At 41.4% G+C, this 26,658-nt stretch overlaps 1 protein-coding gene across 1 annotated transcript in view; it reads left to right on the top strand.

Moving 5' to 3' along the window:
* Positions 1-2,480: 2,480 nt before the first annotated feature.
* Positions 2,481-26,658, top strand: part of TJP1 (tight junction protein 1) — a 255,838-nt gene continuing 231,660 nt past the window's right edge. Inside the window, 2 exon segments of the mRNA XM_027569943.2 lie at positions 2,481-2,730; positions 13,505-13,637. Of these exon segments, the coding sequence (XP_027425744.2) occupies positions 2,558-2,730; positions 13,505-13,637 (306 nt within the window). The 5' untranslated portion in view covers positions 2,481-2,557.

The raw sequence follows: 26,658 nt of genomic DNA, 5'->3' as shown, positions 1-26,658 counted from the left end.
CAGTTCTCTGGGGATGGGGCTTTTGGGGAGCTCTGAACCCATTCTGCCACCTCCAGTGGCTGCTACCCTACTAGTTTTCAAAACCACTGTAATTATAAGGCTGTTGGTTTACAAGGCTACCACAGAGCTGGAGAGGAGATGCGAACTGAGCAAGTCAAATGCTATAAAGATCACTACTCTAACCACGATTCAATACTTTTTCTTGTATATACACTCTCTGGATTGTTGCAAGTCTTTGGTTAATTTCTGGAGTTCTGAGAAGGTTGATTTTGACAATTTTAGCCAGTGTTCCCTTTTTATGGAGAAGCAGATTTTCTGCCATTCTGGAAGTGCTTCTACCAGATTTATTTTTGTCTTTCATTATCCTGAATTGATCCCCTCAGCCTCCAGTTGTCTAAATCCTTGAGTACAGTGCAGTATTTTCATCAGATAGCTTATAAGTGATATGAGAAGGTGGTACAAAAGGCCATAAAAATGATGAATACTTAAGTATAGATCCTGATGCTTTTTCAAAGTACTGCTCCAAGGTCCTCTCCCAGGTGTGGATATACATTTGAAATGTCAAAGATCTGCCAATTCTTCATTTTATGCGAGAGCTAAAACTTCTGTGGATACATAAAAGCGAAGTAGAGTCAGATGAGTTTTCCTACCAAAGTGAATGTGAAATCATGTTGGGAGCCCACTAGAAGGAGATTTTTGTTTTGTTCAATTTTTTGTCTGTTTTGTTTTTATTTGTTCTAATCTTACAGACTAATTAACTTGAAAATGCGGTATTTAAATAGAGGTACGGGAGGAATGTACTGTGGAGGGAGAGCATTAACATTTAATAATTCTGCCTGGTGGGTGCACAGGTTATCTTGTTATTTGTACTCTTCATTTATACATATTATACACACACACACACACACACACACACACACACACACACACACACACAGAGGCAGTCCTTGCTTTGCCAGTTCAGATATGCCTGATTTTAGCTACTACGGCTTAGTTAAATAACACCAGTAGCTCAACAATATGGTTCAAATTTCAGTTATCATAGCATATTAACTGTGAGAAAATGCGTAGAGTATAACCTTCCGTGGTAGCTCCTTAGTCCACAAATCACTATGTAAATAACTTGTGCATCACCATCAGTGAGAAATCCCAGCAGTTGTTTCAAAGTCTGTCAGTGATTGGTTACTGCACATCTGCTGTACAGTTTAGGTAATGACAGCAAAGTGTGCAGTTGTGTTGCCTCCTTTTCTCCCAATGATAAACCCACACAGCACTGTATAAAAATGGGTAACTGGAAGAGAGGATCGGTCAACAAAGATGACAGTGCAGCAAAGGAAAAAATGAAAAAGATGGAAGTGAAGTGAAATTTGAATGGAATGTAAATGGTGTTACAGAAAAAATAGGCGATTGTGAAAATACTGACACTAGTCATCTTTCCAGAGACTCTAGATTTGCAGCCAGAAGAACTTACTGAATATAAACTAGGATGAAGAGAATGGTTGTGACAAAAAGGATGAGGATGTCCCGGAGAATGTCACATTAAAGGAACTCTGATATATTTCACAACATTGAAAGCTCAGAGGATAAACCGTTGAAAGTAATCCAAACATGATGCATTACCAAGGCACAGAAAAGATGCTTTATGTAACAATTCTACCAGGAGAAGACCAGCACTATTCAAGTTACTTTTGATAAGTTTCTCTTACAAAGAAATAAAACAGGTTAATTCTTGATGTTTGTAATATCTCAAACTACAGTGTATTAAATGAGTTTTACTTTTTTTTTTCCATTTCCTTATACATTTACAACCATCAGTGAAGAGAGTTTGGCACGTTTTGACAAAATTGTTAAAAGTCACGGAAGAATCTTAATTTTTCCCATTGATTATTAAGATAGTTTTGCGTGATTCACAGTCATTCCCACAGTTCCAAACCACCGTGCAAGCGAGGACTGCATATATACCACATACATCATGTATATAGTATATGTACCATATATATTCTGTACAGTATGCACGTGTATACACATACATGCGTTTTGTATAGATGCATTCTATGTAAACATAAAATCTTCAAACACTTAGATTAGAACACATAAATGATGCTTACAAACCATTAACCGGTAATTATAAATTAAAAACATTTTTTTTTTCTCTTCTGGAAGCTTGTCATGGGATTCTCCTGGACTCTACACGGCTGACAGGAGCTCCTGGCAGCCGCAGAAGAAACTGAGGCACGCGCGGCGCGGGGCCGGCGGGCGGGTGGGCGGGGCCGGGGTGGGGGGGGGGGCGGTGGCCCGACCGCTCCCGCGTCTCCTTAAGAGGGAGTCCCGCAAGGCCTGCTGCTCGGGACGCCCGCCCTGGGCGCACGCGGGGGCCGCGCCGGCCGGGCGGAGGGGGCGGTGCGGGCGGCGGCGGGAGCGGGAGCGGCCGGGCACGCACGGCCGCGGCGGCGGCGGGAGCGGGAGTCCCGGCCACGCGCGGCCGCGGCGGCGAGGGCGACGGCGGCGGCGGGAGCGGCGGGAGCTGTGGCGGCGGCGGATGGCCCAGAGCTGATCTATGCGGCGCTTGGAGGGGCTGTGTCTGCGGCGCCGGCGGCGGCGGCGGGGCCCTGCCCGCGAGCGGAGCGGGGACAAGATGAAGTACCAGAAATACCTGACGGTGCTGCAGATGGCCATCGGCGTCACCCCCTCCAACCGCGGCAGCCTGCTGCCGCTCAAGAGGAAGCTGTGGTGAGGGCGCGGCGGGCGCGGCGGGCGCGGCGGGCGCGGGTCGGGGCCCGGGCTGGCGGGCAGCGAGGCCGCCGGCGGCCGGGCCCGACGGGCGCGCAGAGCCGGGGGCGCAGCAGCCATTTCGGAGCCCGTAGGGCCGAGGGCCGCCGCGCCCCGCGCCCACGCCGGCATGTTCGGCCGCGACCCTCGCCTGTGCCCCGCGACACGCAGAGCGGCGCGCTGCCGGGAGGGAGGGGCGGGGACCCGGCGGCTTACGGGCACCGGGACACCGGTCTCCCGCCCGGGACTGTCCTTCCAGCCCCATCCCCGCGAGTTCTGGCTCAGAATTTCCAGCCAGGCTTCCTTGGGGGCAGAGAAACAATTTCTTAGCTCTGCGTTTTCTGCTGTTTCTCAAAACCCATCTGCCGTGGGTTCAGAGTGAAGGGCGAGCCGCTCCCACGGTGAGGGGAGTAAGTTGCGAGATTTTAATGGCATTATCAGGGACTACATTTTATCTGCACGCGTTCCAGTTCCCCTGACCTGGAAACTGTTATTGGGGTAACGGGAAAAGATCGCCCTTAAAAGAAAAATGTCTGGAAGTTTTCCAGATCTGGTTTACATGGTTGATTATCTGTTGGGTTGTACTGCATTTTATTAGCATTTAAATGTGGCATATGGGATCCCCGTGGGCTGCCTAGGCGTTCCATCGCCTTGAGACTTAAGTGTAAGGTTCTGTCACAAAAGAGTCCAGTAAAGGGATGGTGACTATAGGAAAAATATGCCAGAATTCTTTGGTCTTCAGTGGCTATTTTAATTTTAAAATTTGTGGTCGGTGAGGTTCTTAGAGATTTACGCACTTTAATTTTAATTGAATTGAATTTCAAGGTTATAGAGAAAAAGGAAGTGAGGAAAATGCTTTTAGGCATTTGAGAAAAGTAGCTTCTGTTATCTAAGACGAAATGAGTGATCCAAGGAATAAAAAGATGGAACAACCGAGAAAAAGAGTTTTTTGAAAAAAGAATGCCAATAATGGAGAATTTTGGAGGTTAAGACCAAAAAATATGGGCAGCAAAGTTCAAATTTCAGCTGTGCCACTTACCGAGTGACCTTAAGCAAATTACTGGAGTATCTGTTTCTTGGTCTGTAGGGTGAGAATGATATTATCTACCTCATGGGGTCATAACCCAGATCAACTGAGATAATGAATACAAAGTACCTACCACTATGTCTGACTGAATAATGGGTGCTTGGTGAATATTAGTGTCTTCCTCAGTGCCCTCCCCCCACCAATTTGTTTTAAAAAAGAGAGATTTTGGGGTGCCTTGCGGGTGTAGTTGGTTAAGCCTCCAACTCTGTTTCAGCCGGGGTCCTGACCTGGGGGTCGTGGGATTGAGCCTCCTGTCTGCTTCCCCACTCAGCGTGGAGTCCTCTTGAGTTTCTCTCTCCCTCTCTGCCCCTCCCCCACTTTCTCTCAATGGAATTAATCTTTAAAAAAAGATTTATTCTGCAAAAGGAATTTTGATTTGAAGAGCATCAAGTGACAACACATCAAAGACTAGACTGGTAATAGTTGGCCTTAATTAAGAAATGTCCATGGAAGACTTTAGCAAACATATGAAGACTCTGCCACTATTACGAAGCAAGAAGTAGTAACATTTGAAGATAGCTTTTCAGGTTGTTGGTGTACAGGAAGAAAAAAAGAGGTCAGCTCCCAACAGTCTTTCCTCTCACTCTGCTTTTCTTCTGAGTACTTACCAATATCCAAAGCACTACATATTTTACTTGTCCTACATGTTACCCCTCCCCCCCGCAACTGGAATGTAAGTTGCATGGGGGCAGGCCTTTTTATCTCTTTAGCTCATTACTAAGTCCCCTGTAACTGGTATCTGGTACAAAATAGTTTCTGAAAAGATATGTGTTGAATACATTAATTCTTAATAATGCGTAACTGGGAAGGAGATTTTCTTGATGTTAAATTTAAAAACTGAGATGTGAGAGTGATGTTTGAGGAGCTGTTAGGCATGAATATTATCATAGGTTGGCCACCAAGTCAGGATACCAGGTTTATTCTTTTTCAGTGGGGTGCTGCTTCTGAAAATACATTCCCCAATATAGTTTGTGAAGAGAGGACACAAAGAAATAAAATCCAGGTAACTTTTGTACTCTAGAGATTCATGTTTCAAGCAGGCAGTGAACTCAGGCCACGGTTAAAAACCATCTTACTAAGAGAGAGCCTGGAAAAGGCAGGGGGATTTTGTTTAACTTTTCCACAATCTTAAATGAGCATTTCAGAATTTCTGCTCAATGTTAAGTGAATTTGCAAATGTTAATCTAGTTTCTCTAGTGGCAAATGAAGAGCATATGCTACAGAAACTCTAGAGTGAATGGTATATTAAACATAGATATATATAGTACTTTTTTTTTAAGTTGAAGAATATTGTGCTGCCTGATTCATCTATCTCTTATATCCTCTGGAATTTATTTTCTAGATAACATTTCATTTTGCCAGTATCAGAGCCAATGGCACATGGAGGATTGAGACAGAAGGCACTGTTACATGGCAAGAAGATACGTAGATATGAGTTCTGACTCCAGAGTGGTCGGTGGGAACCAATAGCAGACATCAGCAAGGGTGGTCAGACCTTGAAATGCCCTAGCTTATGCCCATTTGTAGGATGTGAGGGCATACTATGATAACTGGTTGTGGCATATATGAAGCTTTATATGAAGGTGCTTATGAAAATGTGTATGCTGTCTGTGTTTCTCTCTTTAAATTATTGCAGTCCGTATGGAAAGACTGCATGCCTGCAAAGCTTATGCCAATGGAAGTAAAGGGTAGGGGTGAATGATCCAGTGTTTTGGTCCCACACTTCTTTCTAGTTTGACCATTTGTGCTCATTAGCTTTCTTTTGTGCAGTATCTTTTTTTCTAATTGGCTCTGCAAATCCTTTAAGGAATATTATGTGTACACGCTGGTTTAGGTGAAAACTAAAGCAGACAAACGGCCAGACCTGCATCCGTGGAGCCTGCAATTCTTCTCTCTGTCTCCTTCTCCAAGAAATTTAGGAAGTAGGACTGTTTGCAGTATTTGGTTCTGAATCGTTAGTGTTTAGGAACCTGGAAGTCAGGCCTGTTACCTCTACCTGCAATAGTTGTCAGTTTGTGCAGCTTGCTTCCTGTGGGAGTCTTCTATAATTGCTGGTTATGAAAAGAAGCAGAAGGGCACTGTATTTCCCAGAGCTGCTGTAACAGATTACCATAGACTCGGTAGCTTTAAACAACAGAAATTTATTCTCTCTAGTTCTGGAGGTCAGGAGTCTGAAATCAAGGTGTCTGCAGAGCCACGCTCCCTTGAAGTCTCTTAGGGAGAATGCTTCCTTACCTCTTCCAGCTCCTGGTGGCTGCAGGCATTCCTTGTGGCTGAATCACTCCCCCCTCTCTCCACATCTTCACATGGTCTTCTTTGTGTGTCTGTGTCCTCTCGGCTTCTTCTCTTACAAGGACATTTGTTATTGGATTTCGGGTCCACCTGGATAATCCAGGATAAGCTCATCTCAAGACCCTTCAGTATATCTGCAAAGACTCTTTTTCTAAATGGGTTCACATTTACAGGTTCCTGGGGTTAGGAAGAGTGGAGAGGAAGGGCACCATTCAATCCGGTACAGGTACTGGGGCCAACTCTCTGCTCTTTGGTGGCTGTGAAGCCCAAATAACTGTTTCATCATAATTTTACGTTGTCAGTCTTGATTTTTGCATTGAGTGCTCTTAGGAATGTTTACACTGATCTTGGGGGGGAAAGAGTGTCATTTCATCTTCTTCATGCCTCTAAATATATTTCTCCCAGTTATTTGAGTAATTATTAAAGGCCACGTGGTATCAACTCCCTCATTCAAGGAGTAGTCCAGTAATCAGATTCTGGAAATAAGAAGAGCTGTCATTCATTGAGCTAATTATTACCTGCTGGGCCCTGTATGAGTGCTTTCCAAGCAACCCTCGTGGAACCTGCAGCACCGCTGTGAGGTAGGTGTTGTCCATTCCCAGTTTTACACATGAGATCATTGACTTGCCCAGAGTCACACATCAAGTTTTATACCAGTTGTTGGCGTTAAAAACACATTTGAGCAGGGACATGACAGTCTAGAAAGGAAGAACAACAGGAAACAGGTACAAAATGACTGGAAAGTGCCCTTATAGAATGTTGTTTCTCCAAGGGTGGCGCATAGTCCCCTCGGGGGGCCCAGAGGTTCCCCGATGGGGTGGGTATGGCTCTACTACCCAAGTCCTTTCTTGGTTTCTTTTATTTTTTTATTGATTGAGGTATAATTGACGTACGACATAATTACTTTCAGGGGTACAACTTAATGATTCAATATTTACGTATTTAGCAAAATGATCAGTACAGTAAATCTAGTTAACATCCATCCCTTTCTTAGTTTCTTTAATGAGCAAATTATAGGCAATTACACACATTATTACTTGTAAGTACAACTAAAGGTCGGCCATTTATATAAACCTTTTAAGTGAACTGTTGAGGTTTCTTTGTTTTTTTTAAAGATTTTATTTAGTGCTCGCTTTGCCAGCACATATAATATTTTATTTATCCGACAGTGAGAGACACAGCGAGAGAGGGAACTCTTGAGGTTTCTGAAGTCTGTTACTTATAGTCAAAAATTAGCATTTTACTAGCTTTTAGTGAAGCACCCTTCACAAGGATTCAGTATCCTTCTAAAGTCATCTGCCCTGCTGAACTTAGCAGTATCTCAAGGCCTCTGTTGTTATACCCTTGTTTGTAATTCCCCTTGTTTGGGGGAAAGATGCTTTGCTATCACCCATTAGTATTAATCTTGGTTGTGGCTATCAATTCCTGATATTTTAAAATTAATATCTTGTAGAAAGATTGTTAGGTGGTACTTTTGTTGGTAATTTGTTCTTGTATAAATGCTTTGTTTTTACCATCTTGATTATTTTTGCCCAACTCTTTATTATTATTGAGATCTTTTCCACTAGAAATTAGAGATGGGTGAGGTAGATAAGTTTAGGAATTGTTTGTTCTAAGTGAACCATGGTCAAAAATGATTGTGAGCCAAAACTCTTGAGTTAGAAACAAAATGAGAGGGTGGACACTGGGTTTCTGCCTTTCAAGCGTGCCAACCATGCCCACAAGTAAAAACATGGTCCCATTAGGGAAGTTATGAAGGGAGTGGAGAGGAGAAATTTTCTCCCCAGTCATCCCCTAGGGATGATGGAATGGAATTAAGAATTAGGAAAAGAAAAACTTCATTGTAAACGAAATATTGATTTCCCCAGAGTTCAAGAGAAAATATCCAACATGCTTGTTGTATCTCAGTTACTAACTTTATTTTTCTTGTTGTCAAGGGCCATTCTCCTAAATATTTGGGAAATAAATCCCAGAGTCTGAGTTATTCAGTGCAGACCACACCATCAGGTTGAGGGAGAGTGGGACCTTGGTATTAAAAATACCCCTTGGGTGCCTGGGTGGCTCAGTCAGTTAAGGTTTGAGTCTTGATTTTGGCTCAGATCATGATCTCAGGGTCATGAGATCGAGCCCCACATCAGGCTCCACACTGGACGTGGAGCCTGCTTAGGATTCTCTCTCTCCCACTCCCTCTGCCCCTCCCTCAGCTTGCTCGCTCTCTGTCTCAAACAACAACAACAACAACAACAACAACAACAACACTCCTTATACTCCATGTTAGGAAGAACTGTCTTTGGTGGGCTTTTTGTATCCCAGTATAGCCCGTCTTAGCTGAGTTGTAAATACTCCTCTGTATTCTTATGAGTGTCCAGTGGAAAAGTATTTGAATATACACATATCCCTGCCCCAAGAGAAATACTAATTCTCAAAAACAGTAGTAAAAATTGGGGCGCCTGGGTGGCATAGTCGTTAAGGATCTGCCTTTGGCTCAGGTCATGATCCCAGCGTCCTGGGATCGAGCCCCACGTTGGGGTCCCTGCTCCATGGGAAGCCTGCTTCCCCCTCTCCCACTCCCCCTGCTTGTGTTCCCTCTCTTGCTGTGTCTCTCTCTGTCAAATAAATAAATAAAATCTTTTAAAAAAAAAAGTAGTAAAACAAAAGAGAAGCGACATCTTAAATTCTCCTATATCTCAGTACCCCTTCTACTTATATATGAGTTAACATTGCACGTTATTATCTGGAACCATGTTTATTCCTTTTCTTTTTTTTTCCCCCACCAAAGAAAAGGAGGTCATTACTGAACCAAATGCTTTTTAACAGTTGACCTCTTAGCTTTCCAAAGACTTGGTCAAAACTTTAAAGTTACTGAAATTTCTCTGTAGGAGCCTGGTTCTATGCCTGGACAGGCACCTTCCTCCTGAGGAGTCTGTGGGTGGGGTGGATACAGACTTGATATTCACCTGCTATATGTCAATTCAGCTCTACTCTTTAGTAAATGTTTTTGTTATGAACCTGGTGAAGAAGGGGAGGATCAATTCTTCTGGTTATATTTAAGATGTTTTTTTCTGCTTTAGTCACTGGACTTGGTATTACATTGAGTTAAGTCTGATAAATTTCTTGGCTGTCAGTCATTTATAGATTTGGTAGATATAAATTCTTATCACAGACTTTAGGTTTTAGGTTTGGAAAAAAGGTCAATAGTGATACCTTTCTAAGTCAAATGAGAGAAAAACTTGTGAAAAATGTCTTTCTCAAAAAGTTTATATTTCTTATAATATGATTATGCCACATAATCAATGTGATCAAAGTAAAGTGAGAGAAAGGAAGTGTAATTTAAGACTTGGATATTATTTTACAGCTCTGTTTTTTTTTCCCCCCCATATGCCCACTCTTCTTAAATGAAATTCTTCATTATTTTCATGGAAGATTTTACTCTGCAGAGAAGAGAGCAAAACTGTACAATGTACAATTTTTTTTGTATTAAGAATAATGAAAGTGACATCAGAATTTTATTCTGGGAGGTGACTTGAAAGGTGCACTCGTTGGCAATTCAATGAAATAACAAAAATACTTAGTCTGAGTAAACAATACTGAATGCTATCAGTGGACCAGCATTTTTTGCAGAATCCCTGAAATGTATTTACTGGATAGAGATAGATCTACTCAGAGAAAAGATTTACAGGAACCATTGTCCAGGAAATGTGCAGGAGAACATTTCTGCACAAAGAGAGGTTGATAGATTGCAGCAGCTTTCCAGGAACAAAAGAAGCAGAGGACACTTGGGGAATTATTCAGATTCGATGCCCTAGGTTGGTTGGCACCTTGCCCCGCTAGTTTGTGACAAGTTGTGGACAACAGTGTTGCTTGCTCACTTACCAAAGCAGTGAATGTGGGCTCTTGGGCCAGAGAGACAGGGCTGTACCTGAGATAGCTACTGAGTCCTCTGACCCAGAAGAGAAGTTACTTCATAGCAGCGTGTCCCATCTCTTTGCCAGAGTTGCCAAAGGCAGGCCACAGTAAATGCGAAATGCGACAGTGCAGAAACAGATGTTCTCTAATACAAGTATAAGTAGACATTAAAAATCACCAAACAGATGGAGAAAGCCAGTATTAAAAGAATTACCATACTCAACAAACAAAAGAACTAATCCCTGAGAAAATAGAAAAACCCTGGATTAAGATGGTTATTTTCAGAAAGATGCAAGAGAACATCATATGAATAAAACACCATACTAGACACTTTAGAAATTGAACCTTTGCTCATTAAGGTGAAAGAGAATGGCTGAATTGACAAAACTGAAAAGCAAGTGAGCAATCTGGAGGAGTAAGCTAAAGAATCACAAAAGAACAAAGGGATCGAAACTATGAAAGAGAAGTTAGGAGACCTTGAAACTATTTCCAAGAAAGGGTGGAGCTTTTGGTAAGGTTTCACTGGTGCTGGAAAAGAAGAGAAATGAAGGCGTGTTAAACGTCATTTCTTGTGTAACAGGAAATTAGACTACCACTGAACGCTAGATGTTGATAGAAGTATTTCAGTTTAAATATCTATGTGTGTATATATGTATTGTGGAAATGTAGAGGTACATATATATGCATATGTACATGTACATGTAAATATATAAATGTACATGTAAATATATAAATACGTGTGTATGTATGGTTAGCTAGAGTTAGAGTTGCCCTAATAAGATGTCTAACTTTGAACTACTAATTGGAGGGGATTAAGTCCAGGGGTGGGTAGAGAGAAAGAAAACTCAAAGGTGGGAAAAGAAAAAGAAGAAAGCATTTAAATTTGAAAAACACAAACTATAAAACAACATGGCAGGAATAAATCTAAACATATCAGTAAACACAACAAATTTGAATGGATTAAGTTTCTCTGAAAAGATATGGATTCTCAAATTGGATATAAAAGAAAAGCATCCAGTCACATGCTGGTAAAGAATTAATAAGAGTTAAAGGTACAGCTAAAATGTAGATGGGGAAATTATTAGATGAAATCACATTTAAGGTAAAGTTTTTAATTGGAAGAGAGACTTTTAATGTGATAAAAGGCTAAATCCCTAAAAAGATATGAGCACTGGGCGTTATATGTAACTAATGAATCGTTGAACACTGCATCAAAAAATAGTGATGTACTATTTGTTGACTAACTGAACATAATAATAAAAAAAATAAAAGATGAGTTATAAACATGAAGGTATCTAATAAAATAGATTTGAAATATGTAAAGGAAAAACTAGTATATATAGTATATATATTGTCAAATCCATGTTTGTGGTGGGAAAGAAACTCAGTAATCATCTTTTTTAAGAGAAATCAGCCCTTCAGCAAGACAAATATAATGAAGGACACAGAGAAGGTGAGTTAGAAAAGAAAATAAAATGATAAAGTCACCCTTCCACTTAAGGACATGCCCACCCCCACCTGAACATTCTTTTGTACTGTTGATGGAAGTGTAAATTGGGAAAGCCTTTTTGAAAGGTAGTACTTAGCAACACCCAGAAACCCCTGACCCTGCGTTTTACTTCTAGTGCTCTTTCTTAAGTAAATACTGTGTTTGTACCCAGAGATGTCAAATATGTTTCTTGCTTTATAGTTTGATAGCAAATATTTGAAAACTAAATGCCCATGGGTAGGGGAGTGGTTGACTAAATTGTGGTATACCTGTACGATGGAATACTGTTTAGCCATTAAAAAGAATGAAACATGTAAGTTCAAGCCCTATGTTGGATGTAGAGATTACTGGAAAATAAAATCTTTTAAAAAGAGGAGGGGGCGCCTGGCTGGTTTAGTAGGTAAAGCCTGTAACTCTTGATCTCAGGGTTGTAAGTTCAAGCCCCACATTTGGTATAGAGATTACTTAAAAATAAAATCTTTAAAAAAAAATAGAATGAAACGGATCTGGGTTATTATGGGAAGAGCTTCAAGATATTAAGTGAAAAAATGAGATGCAGGGCAATGTGAACAATTCGGTCAGTTTGCTAAAAAGTTTCAAAAGGAGATTAACACACAGATAAGCACGAGCATTTGTTTGGGAGGTTATACAGAGAACTGTTAGTTGTGATTATCTTTGGGAAAAGGGATGGGGATTTGCGATGAGGCGGGAGAGGGAGGCTTTACTTTCCATTTTTGCATCTTTTCACACTCTTTAAATCTGACTATAGGGACTTAGTACTTTTATTTTAAACAGCAGCCATACCTAAACTAGTCTATTTTATGATATTCACTCCCATCTTATATATAAGTCCAGTTTACTTTGCTAATAGTCCATCCAGTGTGTCCTTTTCAAGCAATGAGAGATCTATTTTTTTTTTTTTTAGAGAGAGAGCACACAGGGAGAGGGAGGGGCAGAGGGTGAGAGACAATCTTCAGCAGGCTCCCTGCTCAGCCCTGAGCCCGTTGGAGGGCTCAGTCTCATGACGCTGAGATCATGACCTGAGCCGAAATAGTCGGATGCCTAACTGACTGAGCCACCCAGGTGCCCCATGAGAGAGCTATGCCTTTCAGACAACAACATTTTAAATATAAAATATTAGGTAGGTCAGGAAATTTGAAAAGTACACAAACATGGAACGTATCCAAGCAGGAAATTTGTCATAAAATAAGGAAACTGATTTTCCTAAGCCACACTTAACAAATCAGTCTTACTACTTAAGTCTTTGTCCTCTCTAAGACTATAATCCACTAAGCAGTTTCCTTCCAGGTTCCCAGGGCACATTCTAAGGCTGCCAGCAGCGGTGGTACAGAAATGATTGAACACATCGCAGTCTTGAGTGTGTTTATGTGTATGAGCATGTACCCCAGTGTGCATATATGTAGATGGCTTAGATTATTTACCATTTCTTCTTACCTGTATTTTCTTGGTTCTGTAATCATGCTGAATTAAGCATTGACTGTCATGTTTAAATCTTTAAAAGTTATTTGCATGCTTAAAAAAGCGTGCCGAACGGTATTTGTGGTTGGACACAGTGATAGCTGACTTGCACTGAGTGTGCCAGGCACCGGGCTGAGCGCTTGATAAAGAACTACCCAGAGGGGAGCAGATGCTTCCCAGTTACCTAGGAAACTTCAGTCTGCCCTTAATTGCTTCTTTGATGGTCACAGAGTTGACTTTTAGTGAATCTTAATGTAGAAATGTTTGAACCCTGTCAAGAAAAATTCCTAAACCAACAAGCTGCTAAGAAATACTTAGAAAGGGTATCTGATCAGAGGAAACTCTCCTGTGGTTCTTAGCTTCTTGGTTGAAAGAGGAGCACGAGATTTCCAGAGCTATCCTCAAGTAAATACTTATTTCCTGCTTGAGAAACTGTATCTAACTACAAACCCGTCTTTCAAGTTTTTTTCCACTTCTTGCAGGGTAACGCCATCCTCTGAAAATCCGAATGGTGCTACTTCTAGCGTCAGCCAAGGGAAACCTTCTTTAAGACGGATAAAAGGGAGACTGCACAGAAGCCAAAGCCTGGATAGTATCGATTTCTGTGAACTCACTGTAAGTGGACTGTGCAGTAGTTTTTTTTTTAATTTTCCAAAGAATATGAAAATTTTGATTTTCATAAAAACGCAACAGTCTTATTTTGCTGTGAGCGTCTTTTTGCAAGAAAAACTGGTTTATCCAACAGGTTACCAACCAGAATGCTTTGTTAATTGGTATCCACATGAGACATTTATAATAAATGATTCAGATTCAAAGACCAAGATAAAGAAATGCTTCCTGAACTCTGCAACAAAAATTGAAATAAGTTCAGTGGAGTAGTAACATAAATTTATTAGAAAATTACAAATCTGGACATTAATGTGAGTAGAGATCTAAGTGTTTGATTAACCCCACCCACCTTCCTGGCAGTGCCAGAAAATAGAGTTACTTAGATATTCTTACACCAGATCCTGATTCAGTTAATGTTGCTGCTTTTTTTCTATTCTAAGTGATTAACATGGTGGTCATATCCTTTTTATTTTTTTCCAGGCCAAGTGAGAGGTTTTCACATGGGTATGTGATACATTCATGCATGTTTTTAGAGGAACAGGAAGACTGGCACTTTCAGTCCCCACTGTCCTTTGCTAATAATTATATTGTCCTAGTTCATGAGAGATACTGCAGAGCTATAAGGGACGTAGTAGAATTTTCTTTGCGGTAAGAAGATTTTATTCAAATTTATGTATTGTAGGATTCAATGGCAAATTAGTGGATATTTAGGATGTTTAGTAGACGAGATGTGTTCACTTCTACCCTTCGAGCTCTGAAAATTTCTGAATTATAAAAGTACCATTGACCATACCTGTTTCAAACAGTGGTAACAGAGCCTTTCTTTTTTGAGGATATGACTTCTGCACCTTTTATCTATAATTGACAAAAACAGAAGTTCAGTAAATGTGGATACTCTGTTTTTTTATTTTTTAATTATTCTTATTAAAATAATTATACTCAATTTTGCCTAAAAGTGTGCTTGACCATTTTATGACACAAGACAGCAGAAGGTGAAATGTGACCTATTAGAAGACATAAATGTCTTATTGCTTAAAAGCAATAACTGAGAAAAGACAGTAAATTTTTGCTAAGTAAACCTAACGATGAAAATCACTAAAGAAAACATAACTTTGGTTTAAAATAAAGAGGATTGCTTTGCAAAAGTAAAACACTGAATTGAGAAGCAGATTTGAATTACTTTTTGGAATATAAAAATGGAAATTGGAATTTTATCAGGTTCTTTTTATGGTATTAAACATTGTCGTTACAGAAGGTAGTCCAATAACTAATAAATTTGGCATCTCATAAAATATGGTTTGCTTATTTAATCATGGTCTCTGTGGTTGGAGAAGAGGTTAAAATATCTGTAGAATATGACAGAAGAAAAAGCTTTACTTCATGTGCTATTGCTTTCAGTTTCCCAGAAATAGAAATAGATTATTTCAGCTGTGAGGAAAAGTTGGCAAATAGAGCTCTCTTTTTATCATGACAAATAGTTTTAAAATTATTGATAATTCATTCCCTTCCTTGTGCCATGCAAGAGTTGATCTGGCTCAGGTGAGTACACAGTTCAAGCAAGGAAAAAATAACACTATCCAGGTGCAGTTAACATCTGCAGAACTAATTTCTTTCTTTTGGATGATCTTTCCTATTTGACTTTATCTCAAAAGTGAAATGTTTTAGCATCCCTGGAGGGAAGGCATTTGACACTGAGGTTAAGCAGGAGAGGTAAAGTTGAGGTTGATGGAAGGTCCATTCTCTTTTAGTAATGAGAATATATTAATGAAATGCAATTACAGTTCACCCTTGAAGATTGCAGGGGTTAGAGGCATCCACCCTTCACGCAGTTGAAAATCCATGTATAACCTGACTCCCCCTAAACTTTACTAATAATCTACTGTCGACTAGAAGCCTTACCAATAATCCATTAACGCATATTCTATGTATTATATGTATTATATACTTCATTCTTAAAATAAGCTAGAGAAAAAATGTTATTAAGAAAATCATAAGGGAGAGAAAACACATTTGTAGTACCGTATTGTAAAAAATCTAGTAGGCCCATCAGTTCAAACCTATGCTGTTCAAGGGTCAACAGTTCTGCAATCATTAGACTTGGAGTTCCTTTTCCTTCTTAGGTTTTTGCAGTCATGGGTGGTAGGACAGCAATCTTTGAAGATTTTTAGATTCTTAGAAATTTTTACAATGAGCATGTTCCATTTTTAGGAAAGCAATAAACTGATTTTCCAAGCAATAGGGAAATTTTTTAAGAGAGCCTAACAGCCTGGCTACTCCCACTGTCTATCGTAAGCTATGGCAATTAGTATTGTAATATTCAAAATACATAGGGGCATATAGCATCTTTAGTGTGGGGATGAAAAGGATGTTTTCCCCTCCACTTCTTAAGTTCTGTCTTTTTAAAAGAAGGAAATGCTGGGGCGCCTGGGTGGCTCAGTTGGTTAAGCGCCCGCTTTTGGCTCAGGTCATCATCCCAGGGTCCTGGGATCCAGCCCCGCATCCGACTCCCTGCTCAGTGGGGAGTCTGCTTCTCCTTCAGCCTCTGCCTGCCACTCCCCCTGCTAGTGCTCTCTCTCTCTCTGTCAAATAAATAAAATCTTTATAAATAAATAAATAAAACAAGGAAGTGCTACTCTTGAAAAGTGGATTAGAAAAGACTCTCACAGGAAGAGAAAGGGATTTAGATCTAGTTCTCTCACACGGTTGACTACAATGTAATCGTGGAAAACCACATTTTAAAGCCTTAACCACAATGTCTAAAGGACAATTACTTGGTAAATGATGGTCAATTATATAGGAATAGATACTTCTCATCCCCTTTAGGAAATAGTTTAGCCACCATAGGTACCCCTTGTTCAAAAAAGACTGAAAATTCTGTCATACACTATTTTTAAAATCTGTCAAAATTTTTATTAGATGTATGGCTTCCTTTGACTCCCAAAGTAACTGGCAGACCTTAAAGTAGGAAGATTTAAGCTTAGTTTATTATCTCAAGTCATGTGCGTATATCAAATTTGCACGACCAACAGAATAACATGTATATTTTTATTTTCACATTTTACTTTTAACTTTGCCTAAAAAGAAATACAATTTTTATTGCTTTTGGAAAAACATAGCAAACAGAGCAAGCGGTCTGCTTGCTATGCATTCAAGGTCCCAGTTTCTGGCTGAGAAACCTCAGGTTCCAGCTGAGATGATTGGCTTTTGTCCCAGGCGTCAGATTGATGCCGTTTCACTCCTGGGGAGAGGTGATTGTTTCAGCTTTCTCTGTGGGGATTAAATGGGGTGGGCATTCTAGTTCATTTTGTAAACCCTACAGATAAATGACTGACTTCCTAGTTCACTGGAGGAGGCTGGAATCCATCCAGTCTCACTAGTCCATGAGACAGTGTCCCAGAGATCTGTGGTAAAATTTTCTTAGGCAAGGCCTGGCCTGGACAAGTCTGTTGTGAACACATATTTTGCCTGGAAAACCTGAGCCTTTCTTCAACACATTTTCATGGGTAAAATGCTATAAAACCATGTGACAAGTTCTTTTTTTTCCCTTGAGGTAATGGAGTGATATATTGATCATCGATATGAAGACGGAAAAGTGACCATTTGTCTTTGGACTCATTAATGATGTTTATATGCTTAGCTGTTCCATTTCACTCTGGCTCATTGCCTGTTTGGAGTGATCAGGTGGTATTGACTCTTGTCTTCCCTCTCAGATTCTAAGTGTATAGTCAAAACATTTTTAGTGATAATTTAAAAATTCAACAGATTGCTTGAAATTTTACAGCTTCTCTTGATTATACATCCTTTCTAAAACAGAAAAATGGAGCCAGTTGAGTAGGATTCATTCCGGGGGGGAGGCTATCCTGAATATAGACTTATGCAATTTATTTCCTGCTTTGTGGGTGTAAATCTAGATTGCTAATTCTCTCTTTCTGCCAACAGACAAATACTACAAAAAGTTTTATGCACAATAAAGAAAAACAATGAACCAATTAATAGTTTATGGCTGTGTTCCCTTAGCCTTGGATGAGAGACAGTTTCAATCATCACCAAGAACCATTAGGCAAAAACGATACATTTCAAAATCTTCAGAGGATTTTTTTTGTCATTAGAGGAAAAATACGTGATAATAAGATACTATTTGGAGCATTACATTTGTGTACATTTCTGGGCTAATAAGTCACATTTCACTGCTGCCTGAGTATAAGGTAGTTCTTTTTAATGATTAGTGATTTTTCACATTTGAAAAGCTACTTTTTTCTCCTGATAAAGAGGAATCTCCATGTACACTCATAGAAAATATTTGTAACCTATGGAGATATCAGTGATAGAAATTTTCTCCTTTTCCCTCTACCCTTCAAGACGTTCTCCATGAGATCTGTGGGACACTGAGAGATTCTAGAGCCCTGTTTTAAAACTAAGTATGTATTTGACTTTGAACACTTACCAAGTTTGCTTTCTTCTTGGCATGATTGGGTCCCTGACTGGTGAATAAGGAGATGGGCATCCCAAGGTGGGAAAATGGTGGAAGGTGAACATGTGAAGGCACACTGAACACCAAGTTAACCTGCCTCCCATTTTGTTGGGAGGGGGCCAGCCACTTCTCCCCTTTCTCACTCCCACTCAGTCACCACTGCCCACCTCACTGTCAGTATGAGAACCTATAAGGAACAGCAGTGAGCATTGGGGGACCCTTTGCTCTGGGTGCACAGCTGTTCTTTCCATCCTGAACTCTAGTGACATGGGCATCTTTCTGTTCACTTTTACAGATCTCTGTCATTTGTAGGTGTAGACCCCAAGACCACCAGCAGATCTCCTCACTGTGTCCTCAACTCTTACTGCATATTTTGTTCCTGATTGTATCATGGGCTTCAGTTCCCTCAGAGACAGGGAACATGTCTTTTATATTCCCCTGAACGCTAAGCATGACGGATTGTATGCTCATTAAGTATTTGTTGGTTGATTGTTGGTTGACTGTTTCATGAGCTGACTGTGGTGGCTCAATAGGGAAAAGCTTAGAGACCATTAAATGTTATAATAGTGGGTATTAAGAAGTAAGAGGAGATATAAAATGATGTAATTCATTTGATACAGAGGTAAAGTAACCAACTCACTCTGTTGACTTTTCTTATGGGAAACATTCCTGAATACCAAGAAATAAGGGGGGAATTTTTGGAATAGCCAAAGTAGATATCATGGTGCCATTAGAGGTGTTGGAGGTGGTGATGGAGGTGGAGGTGGTGATGAAGGTGGAGGTGGTGATGGTGGTGGTGAGGATAGTGCTGGAGGTAGAGGTGGTGATGAAGCTGGAGGTCGTGGCGGGGATGGTGGTGATGGTGGTGACGGAGCTAGAGGTGGTGAGACTGGTGGTGGTGGTGATGGTGGTGATGGAGGTAGAGGTGGTGAGACTAGACTGGTGGTGGTGATGGTGGTGATGGAGATAGAGGTGGTGATGAAGCTGGAGGTGGTGGAGGTAGAGGTGTACACACCCATTATCATTAGTCTTTTCTTGAACTTTTTGAGAGCAAACTGTAGATACGATGTCCCACAACCCCTAAATTTTGAAGCGTTTAATTCCCCCAAGCAAGGTCACTCTCCACTTAACCATCATGTAACCAAATCAGGAAATCAGCACTGACACGACGATACAGTCCAATCTACAATTCCCATCCCACCTTCACTACTGTCCTAGTGGTGTCTCTCTTGCCTCTCTGGTGCAGGATCCCAGCCAGGAACATGCATTGGTTTTAGGAGTCATGTTTTCTCCTTGACAGTTTGGGTTTGTTTTTTTTTTTAAGATTTTATTTATTTGACAGAGAGAGACACAGCAAGAGAGGGAACACAAGCAGGGGGAGAGGGAGAGGGAGAAGCAGGCTTCCCGCCAAGCAGGGAGCCTTATGCAGGGCTCAATCCCAGGACCCCGGGATCATGACCTGAGCCAAAGGCAGACGCCCAACGACTGAGCCACCCAGGCGCCCCTCTCCTTTTTTTAGTATATGTGCTGCCGAAGCGAGCACCAGGCGTCCCTCTCTTTGACAGTTTTAAAGAATCCTCAAGCTGGAGCCATTCAGTGGTTCTCGTGACTACATTCAGGTCCTGCATTCTTGGCAGAAACAGAGGACCTGCCCTTACTAGTCCCAGTTCACCGAGCATCTGGCCTCCTCGCCAGCTTGGGTGTCAGTGAACTGGACACAGGAGTGTGCTCTGGCTCACTCCCAACCCTCCCTGAGGATATGCATTGCTCTAGGGTACAGGAATCTACCAGAATTATCACCCTTATTAATTTTCCAAAGTGAGAGGAATCAGAGTTTTGAGGCTTCAAAGGAATCTGGCTATTTATATACGTTCAGGACTTAACAGAGCCCAATCTGAATCCAATTTGCTAATTGACAACCAACTAGTAGTAGATGGTGTGCCCTTAATGGTTACTGTCTTCATTAAACTGAATATCCAGATATTTCTAAGGGACTCTTACAGATAGCCTTGCAATGACTCTTGTTTTTTTTAAAGATTATAAGCATAATGGCTATAAGCTGCATATTCCTGCGAGTACTGTCAGCCTCCACCTTTATCTGACAGCTGTTTTGGATTGGTTCTGCAGGTCAGAATTTGGTCTCTATCTTACACCTATGCCAGCATCTCCCTTCTTTAGTTTCTTTTCACTAGCAACTGCTTCTTGAGAGGTTTGTTGGCTCTGATTTTAGACAGGATTTTATTCATCAAAACTGAATAGAAAATATAGATAGAAAACAATAGAGAAATATTATTTCCAAATTAAGAATACGAGGTCTTCAGTATTTTACCTTAACGCATATTTCATAGTCTGATTTGAAAGCAGTTCTTTGATTTTGCCTCTCTTTCTAGGGCTTAGATTCCATCCTTGTTGGTTGGGCTGGAGAGCAGCCAGCCACTGTTCTCTCCCCGTCTCCAGCCACAGCCTTGCTTCTCTTCATGCAGATCAAGGCGCCAGCCCCACAGCCAGAACGTATCCAGGCCTCATTTGAGGTTCATCTGGGACCCCTCTCCTTCATATCTTTCATACACACCATCACCGCCGCCACCACCATCATCATCTTGTCTGCCGTTCCAATGGTCCGATCTAGTAGAGTGAGCAGAAACATAAACTACGAACAATAGCAGAGGCAGTCCAGGGTGCCTCCAGGGAATATGCAGTGCTCATCTCGGCCTGATACGGCAAAGAATCACAAAGAAGGTGACCCTTGACCTGGATCTGGGAAGAAGGCATCTGACTTTGTTTGGGGGAAAAGTGGGGAGGAGGTCATCAGTTTGAAGGAGCAGAGTCGGGAGTGGAGATGGAGCTGAGAATGACCACGGGTGTGGAAGGACAGTACAGTTTGTTCTGAACCCCAGAGCTCTGGAGAGATGCCCGGGGCTGAGCTGGGTGTGTCTTGAGCCCCGATCCTCCTCTCCAGCAGAAATACCTCTGCTTTTTTTTTTTTAAGATTTTATTTATCTATTTATTTGACAGAGAGAGAGAGAGAGCGCGTGCGCACACAAGCAGGGGGAGCAGCAGGCAGAGGGAGAGGGAGACGCAGACTCCCTGCTGAGCAAGGAACCCGATGCGTGGCTCGATCCCAGGACCCTGGGACCATGACCTGAGCCGAAGGCGGCCGCTTAAGCAACTGAGCCACCCAGGTGCCCCAATACCTCTGCTTTGATCTGTTCTACTGGAAGGTGGAAGGGACACACAGCATTTCATCTGGGGAAAAAAAAAAGAAAAGATTCTGTCCCTAGGATGGCTTTGTGAACTAAAAGGGCTAATACCAGAGAACCAGAGAACACTAGTTCAAGGGTGGTCAAAAAGTAGAGGAGTAAGCCAAAGAAGTTCATGAGTAGAAGTTAGAGAAGCCAAGGAGGGCAGTTTACAGAAGGCAGTGAGTGATCCACAGATACGTGTGGCCTCAAATAGCTGGAGGAGGGCAAAGCAACTTGGACTTGCCCGTGGTCAGAAGTCATTCGAGGAGTGAGAACTAGAGCTTATCTTTTCCTTTGTTTTTTATCTTGAGAGAAGGAATAATGTAATTTTTTTCATACAGACACACAACAAGGAGAGCCATCAGCACTCCGAAATCTACAGAGCTGACGTCAAGGACTCTGACAGTTACCTCACATTTCTGCCAGTTACGGCCCCACCCCCCCAAATCTGTGAATGGGGCACACAGGTCTGTGCTTATGGTGGGAGCAGGCACAAGGTGGAGAGCGGACATTTGGAGCTGGTTAGTGACATTAGCCAAGGTCAGTGGAGCGGGCCAGCAGCCAGGAGAAGGTTGGGAAATATAGAAATAAAAAGACTGTTTTCACGTGTGCTGAATGAGTAAATATATGGAAACGATTCTTCTTTATCTAAAATGGATCTGCTTCAGGTTCTCAGAGATGATCATATATTATTTCATTATTTTTCTCTCAACGGACAGAATCATATGATTTCCACATTTGTTATGGAGCAGGATAAATAATCTCTGAGGAACATAACAGATAATGCAGTGTTTGTGTGTGTATGGACGCACGCCCATAATTTCCAGCATGGAGAAAACTGGTCCCATTTCTCCTAGAAACAGACATCGTTGTGTTCCTGGATGAAAGCATGTTAACTCATCTGGTCATTACGTGACTTCTGAGCGTTAGAATAGAAATGGAAGTCTCAATGTGTTGTTTGCCATCTCTGTAACATGTTCTATTTTGGGGAAGCCGTGCATGTCATAGTAGCTAATGTTCAGTGAGGACTGACTACCCCTGGTGGAGAGGTGGAGTGAGGGCCACACACAGCGAATACCCCTGCTCTTCACACCCTCTCAGGGGGCCTGAGAAAATAAACCAGGAGGAAAGGAATCCTTCCATTTCCTCGGTGCTTTACTGTTTTCATTCCTGCGGCAAATGGGGGCATGAAATATTGATTTCTCTTCAGTGATGACTTCATAGCTTGCAGGAAGGCTCCTTCCTCAGAGCCTGCTTTGGATGCTGTCACAAGACCCAGTCTTCTCCAGATCTTGTGGCCGGTTTGTTCTGGTTGTCCCTCACCTTCCGCGTGTTCGGAAGTCCCACTCTGAGAGTCAGTATAATGAGCTTGAATAGCAGTGCTGTTTCCAGATTATTGGAGCTAGCTTTCCCCTTCAGAGGCACTGAGAGTCTGCCCCTGGGCTTGGGAAGCAGCCCTCGAGTGGCAGAGGTTGACAGCCCTGCCTTGGAAAGTGCATGGGGCGGGAACCAGAGAGGACAGGAGCATTCCAGGATGGACCCCAGGCAGCCGGGGCTGGGAAGGAAGGGTCCCAGACACAGAAGGAATACCAAAAACCCAAAGTGCTGAGATGCCCCGTTTGCCCCAGGACCAAAGAAGGTCATATGTGACCTTTATATACAACTTTAATATTAACTGAAAGATCCTGTGTAGTGAAGCATTACTAGCAAAATACAATTGTGACCAGGAAAGATGTCATTTAAATTGGGCCTCAGCATTGTCTCAGAACGTAAATGTCCCTGGGCAGAAGCCACATGTGAGAACCTCAGTAAGGTTCAGGCAGATACAGCACATGTTGTTACAGTTAATTGTTGTATGTCCACATTGTCCAAGGCACTGAGTCTGGAAAAGGGTATAGTTTCTACTTACTAGGCTTCCTTCTGAATCTTTCAACAGCCGGAGGTGGGCACTTCACAGGATTATTTTAGACTAGAATCTCCCCACTCCTGCCCCAAGGCAGGTGGCCAGGCTACACAGCAGTGCAGCCGGCCACATGGGGGCAGGACTTTCTAGCAAGTGCACTTTGGCAGCCGGAACGAGGTCATCCAGCTGGGGTCCTTCTTGGCTAAAAGCTTCACTTCATGCTCCCTCCTGGTCACCCATGGTAACTCTACTTAAATTTGTGGTACACGGACTTCCATGTGGAAATGAAAGAGGAAAACCTGTTACAATTTCAAGTTATTTTGGATGTTTGAATTGCTGGAAGCGGTTGATATTTGGAGAGGTGCCGCCTAGGGCAGAGTGGACTTTTGAGCCACTCTGCTTGTTGGAGGGCGATTTTTTAAGTCAAGAGCTTTGATGATTGGAGGATATCTGACAGTCAAGGCTCTGCTTTACTCTTTGGGATGAAAAACAGAAGTGCTTCTACCTTTCTGTAAGGACTTCTGTGTTACCAGAAAGAAGTCAAGCTTTTAGGTTGGTGGTTTTTGTTTTTGTTTTTTGTTTTTTTAAGTAACCTAGTTGAAATTCTTTAAAGCTAGCTATATTTCTGTACCCTAAACAGGGTTTTAGTTTGTGATCTTTTTTAAAATTATGTTTTTGTATTCATTTCTGTGTTTGTTATAACCTGAGCCACCTTTGTAAGCATTTATTAACTTTGTTTCTCCATTCTCTGTTATGAACTAAATTTTGAAAGATTTATTATAATTAGAGAATGAAAACTGTAAACCAGCCTTTAACATATTTTATTTTTTTCCTTCTGATCCAACTGTATACTTTGGGTTACTGCATTTTATGTAGATAACTCATAATCAGTGACATTTTCCTACTATTTTGGCATGAAAATTCATTTTCCACGTTTTGGAAATTATATAATTCAATATATTACTGTAGCTACTACTTACATTTTAAAAACCCGTTTCACCTTTTGCTTCTGCTGTATGTTCCATGTTCACAGCAGAATGTTTAAAATGGACTATTTAATTTTAAATGGCTTATAAATGTTTATTTTTTTCTCCCTTGAAAGTGTTAGTGAGGTACAGTAAGATTGGAAAGACATGTTTTCAAGCAGGGCCATATTTTAATTCATCTAAACTTTGTTTTAGTGTAACATTAGATTTACCATCTGATAGTTAGATTTTTTTTTCTGGTAAAGAGAAATGTTTTCCATTGTACTTTTTCATATCTAGGTGTATTTTGGACCAGGGCAAAAGAACGGCCTAATTGGAGCTACCGAGTTATCAAGAGTGTCATTTAGGAAAGGATTCCAGAGTCAGGCTTTGCCCTTCTTGACTTATTCTCCAGATGATGATTGTGTTAAATATGTCATTTTCTTTCTTTCTTTCTTTCTTTTTTTTTTTTTTAGATTTTATTTATTTATTTGACAGAGACACAGCGAGAGAGGGAACACAAGCAGGGGGAGTGGGAGCTGGAGAGGGAGAAGCAGGCTTCCCGCTGAGCAGGGAGCCTGATGCAGGGCTCGATCCCAGGACTCTGGGATCATGACCTGAGTGGAAGGCAGACGCTCAACGACTGAGCCACTCAGGCACCCCTTGCATGTCATTTTCTATCTTGGACTGGGTCAGTGTTGTTTATGTTAGGTTGCATACAGATGGTCCCCAACTTACAATGGTTCAACTTAATAATTTGTCACCTTTACAGTGGTGCAAAAGTGATGTGCATTTCAGTAGAAACCATACTTTAGATTTTGAATTTTGATCTTTATCCGGCCTGGCAGTACATGGTGCACTACTCTGTCGTGATGCTGGCTAGTGACAGCCAGCCACAGTGCCCAGTCCGTGCCATGATCACGAGAGTAAACAACCAACGGCCCTTGCGACGATTGTGTCCCTATACATCCATTCTGTTCTTCCTTTTCTGTAGAGTACTCAATAAATTACAGCAGATATTTAGCACTTTGTTATAAAACGGGCTTTGTGTTAGATTATTTTGCCCAACCGTAGGCTAATGTAGGTGTTCTGAGCACATTTAAGGTACACTAGCCTAAGCAATGATGTCAGGTAGGTTCGGTGTGTTAAGTGCATTTTTGACTTAGGATCTTTTCAATCTACAATGTGTGTATCAGGATATAACCCTACTGTAAGTCAAGGAAGATCTGTATTTGTTATTATCTTTGCACATCGTGTGCAGATAGGTATCTCATAACTCCTTTTCAAAGTTATTTTTTTAAAAGATTTATTTATTTATTTTGAGGGGTGGGCAGAGGGAGAGAGAGTTTCAGACAGACTCCACACTGAGCATGGAGCCTGCCCTGGCCTCCATCTCATGACCCTGAGATCGTGATCTGAGCCAAAACCAAGAGTCAGACGCTCCAATGACTGAGCCACCCAGGCGCCCCTGCTTTTCAAAGTTATTAAGTACTGCTGTGTTGTATATTCATGAGAAAATACTTTAGTACCACCAGTTGGTTTTAGCATGCCGTTGTTTCTTAGTTTTCATTTCAGAGTATACAATATATAAATGTACTGCTACTTTTTGTATGTTTTCTCAGATTCATTTTGGATCATTTTTTTTAACATAGAATCAGTTCCTTTGGATGGTATAAAATGAGAAAGTCAAAAACTTATCTGGTAGAAACCAACACATTTGGAAGCCTCAGGATCCCCAAATCTTTGTTGAAGATTTGATTTTCCAGCATATTACTACCTGATATTAACCTTTTTTGTTTTTGACTGAACAGTTTCAGAAACAGTTTACTCTTAAAATGGTGATCTCTGAGCATAAATCCTGTAGCATTCATGTTATATATAATCTATAATTATGGAGTATTATAGAGTCTGTAACATTGTTTGCTAATCACTGAAAGAGTTGTATAAATTTCAGAATTGGTTTTAACACTTAAAACTACTTAAAATAAGTAGTAAATGAAATGCACCACCTGTGACAGCATGCATGTTTGTTCATAGCTTTGATGAGACGTTGGTTGGAGATTAGTAGAAAATGAGAGGAAACTATAAACAAGGGAGTGGGGCTTGAAGTGACTCACCTGCTACCCAGCTGGGCTCCACCAAAGCAGCCAGTGTTCCTTGCGTGTTCACTGACGTCCTTGGAGTACAGATACCCGGTGTACAAACTGCAACTAAGCCAGGAGCTGGGGGATCAGAGTTGCAGATGGGAGAAAGAAAGCCTCAACTTGGAGAGCCAGTGGGTGGCCCTCTAGACCCAGACATAGGCAGGCTGGAGGCTTGGTCTAGGTGGCTTAGGAACTTGCTGGAGTTGAAGCAACAGGAATGAGCATCAGTGTCTACAATAAGTTGGACCAGGGAAGGCAGGTACTGACAACATGAAGCAATATAATGAAAACTGAGCATACCA

The sequence above is a fragment of the Zalophus californianus genome, chromosome 6 (genome assembly GCF_009762305.2).
Source record: "Zalophus californianus isolate mZalCal1 chromosome 6, mZalCal1.pri.v2, whole genome shotgun sequence".
NCBI classification, from domain to species: Eukaryota; Metazoa; Chordata; class Mammalia; order Carnivora; family Otariidae; genus Zalophus; species Zalophus californianus.
This window is presented reverse-complemented; position numbering and strand designations above follow the sequence as displayed.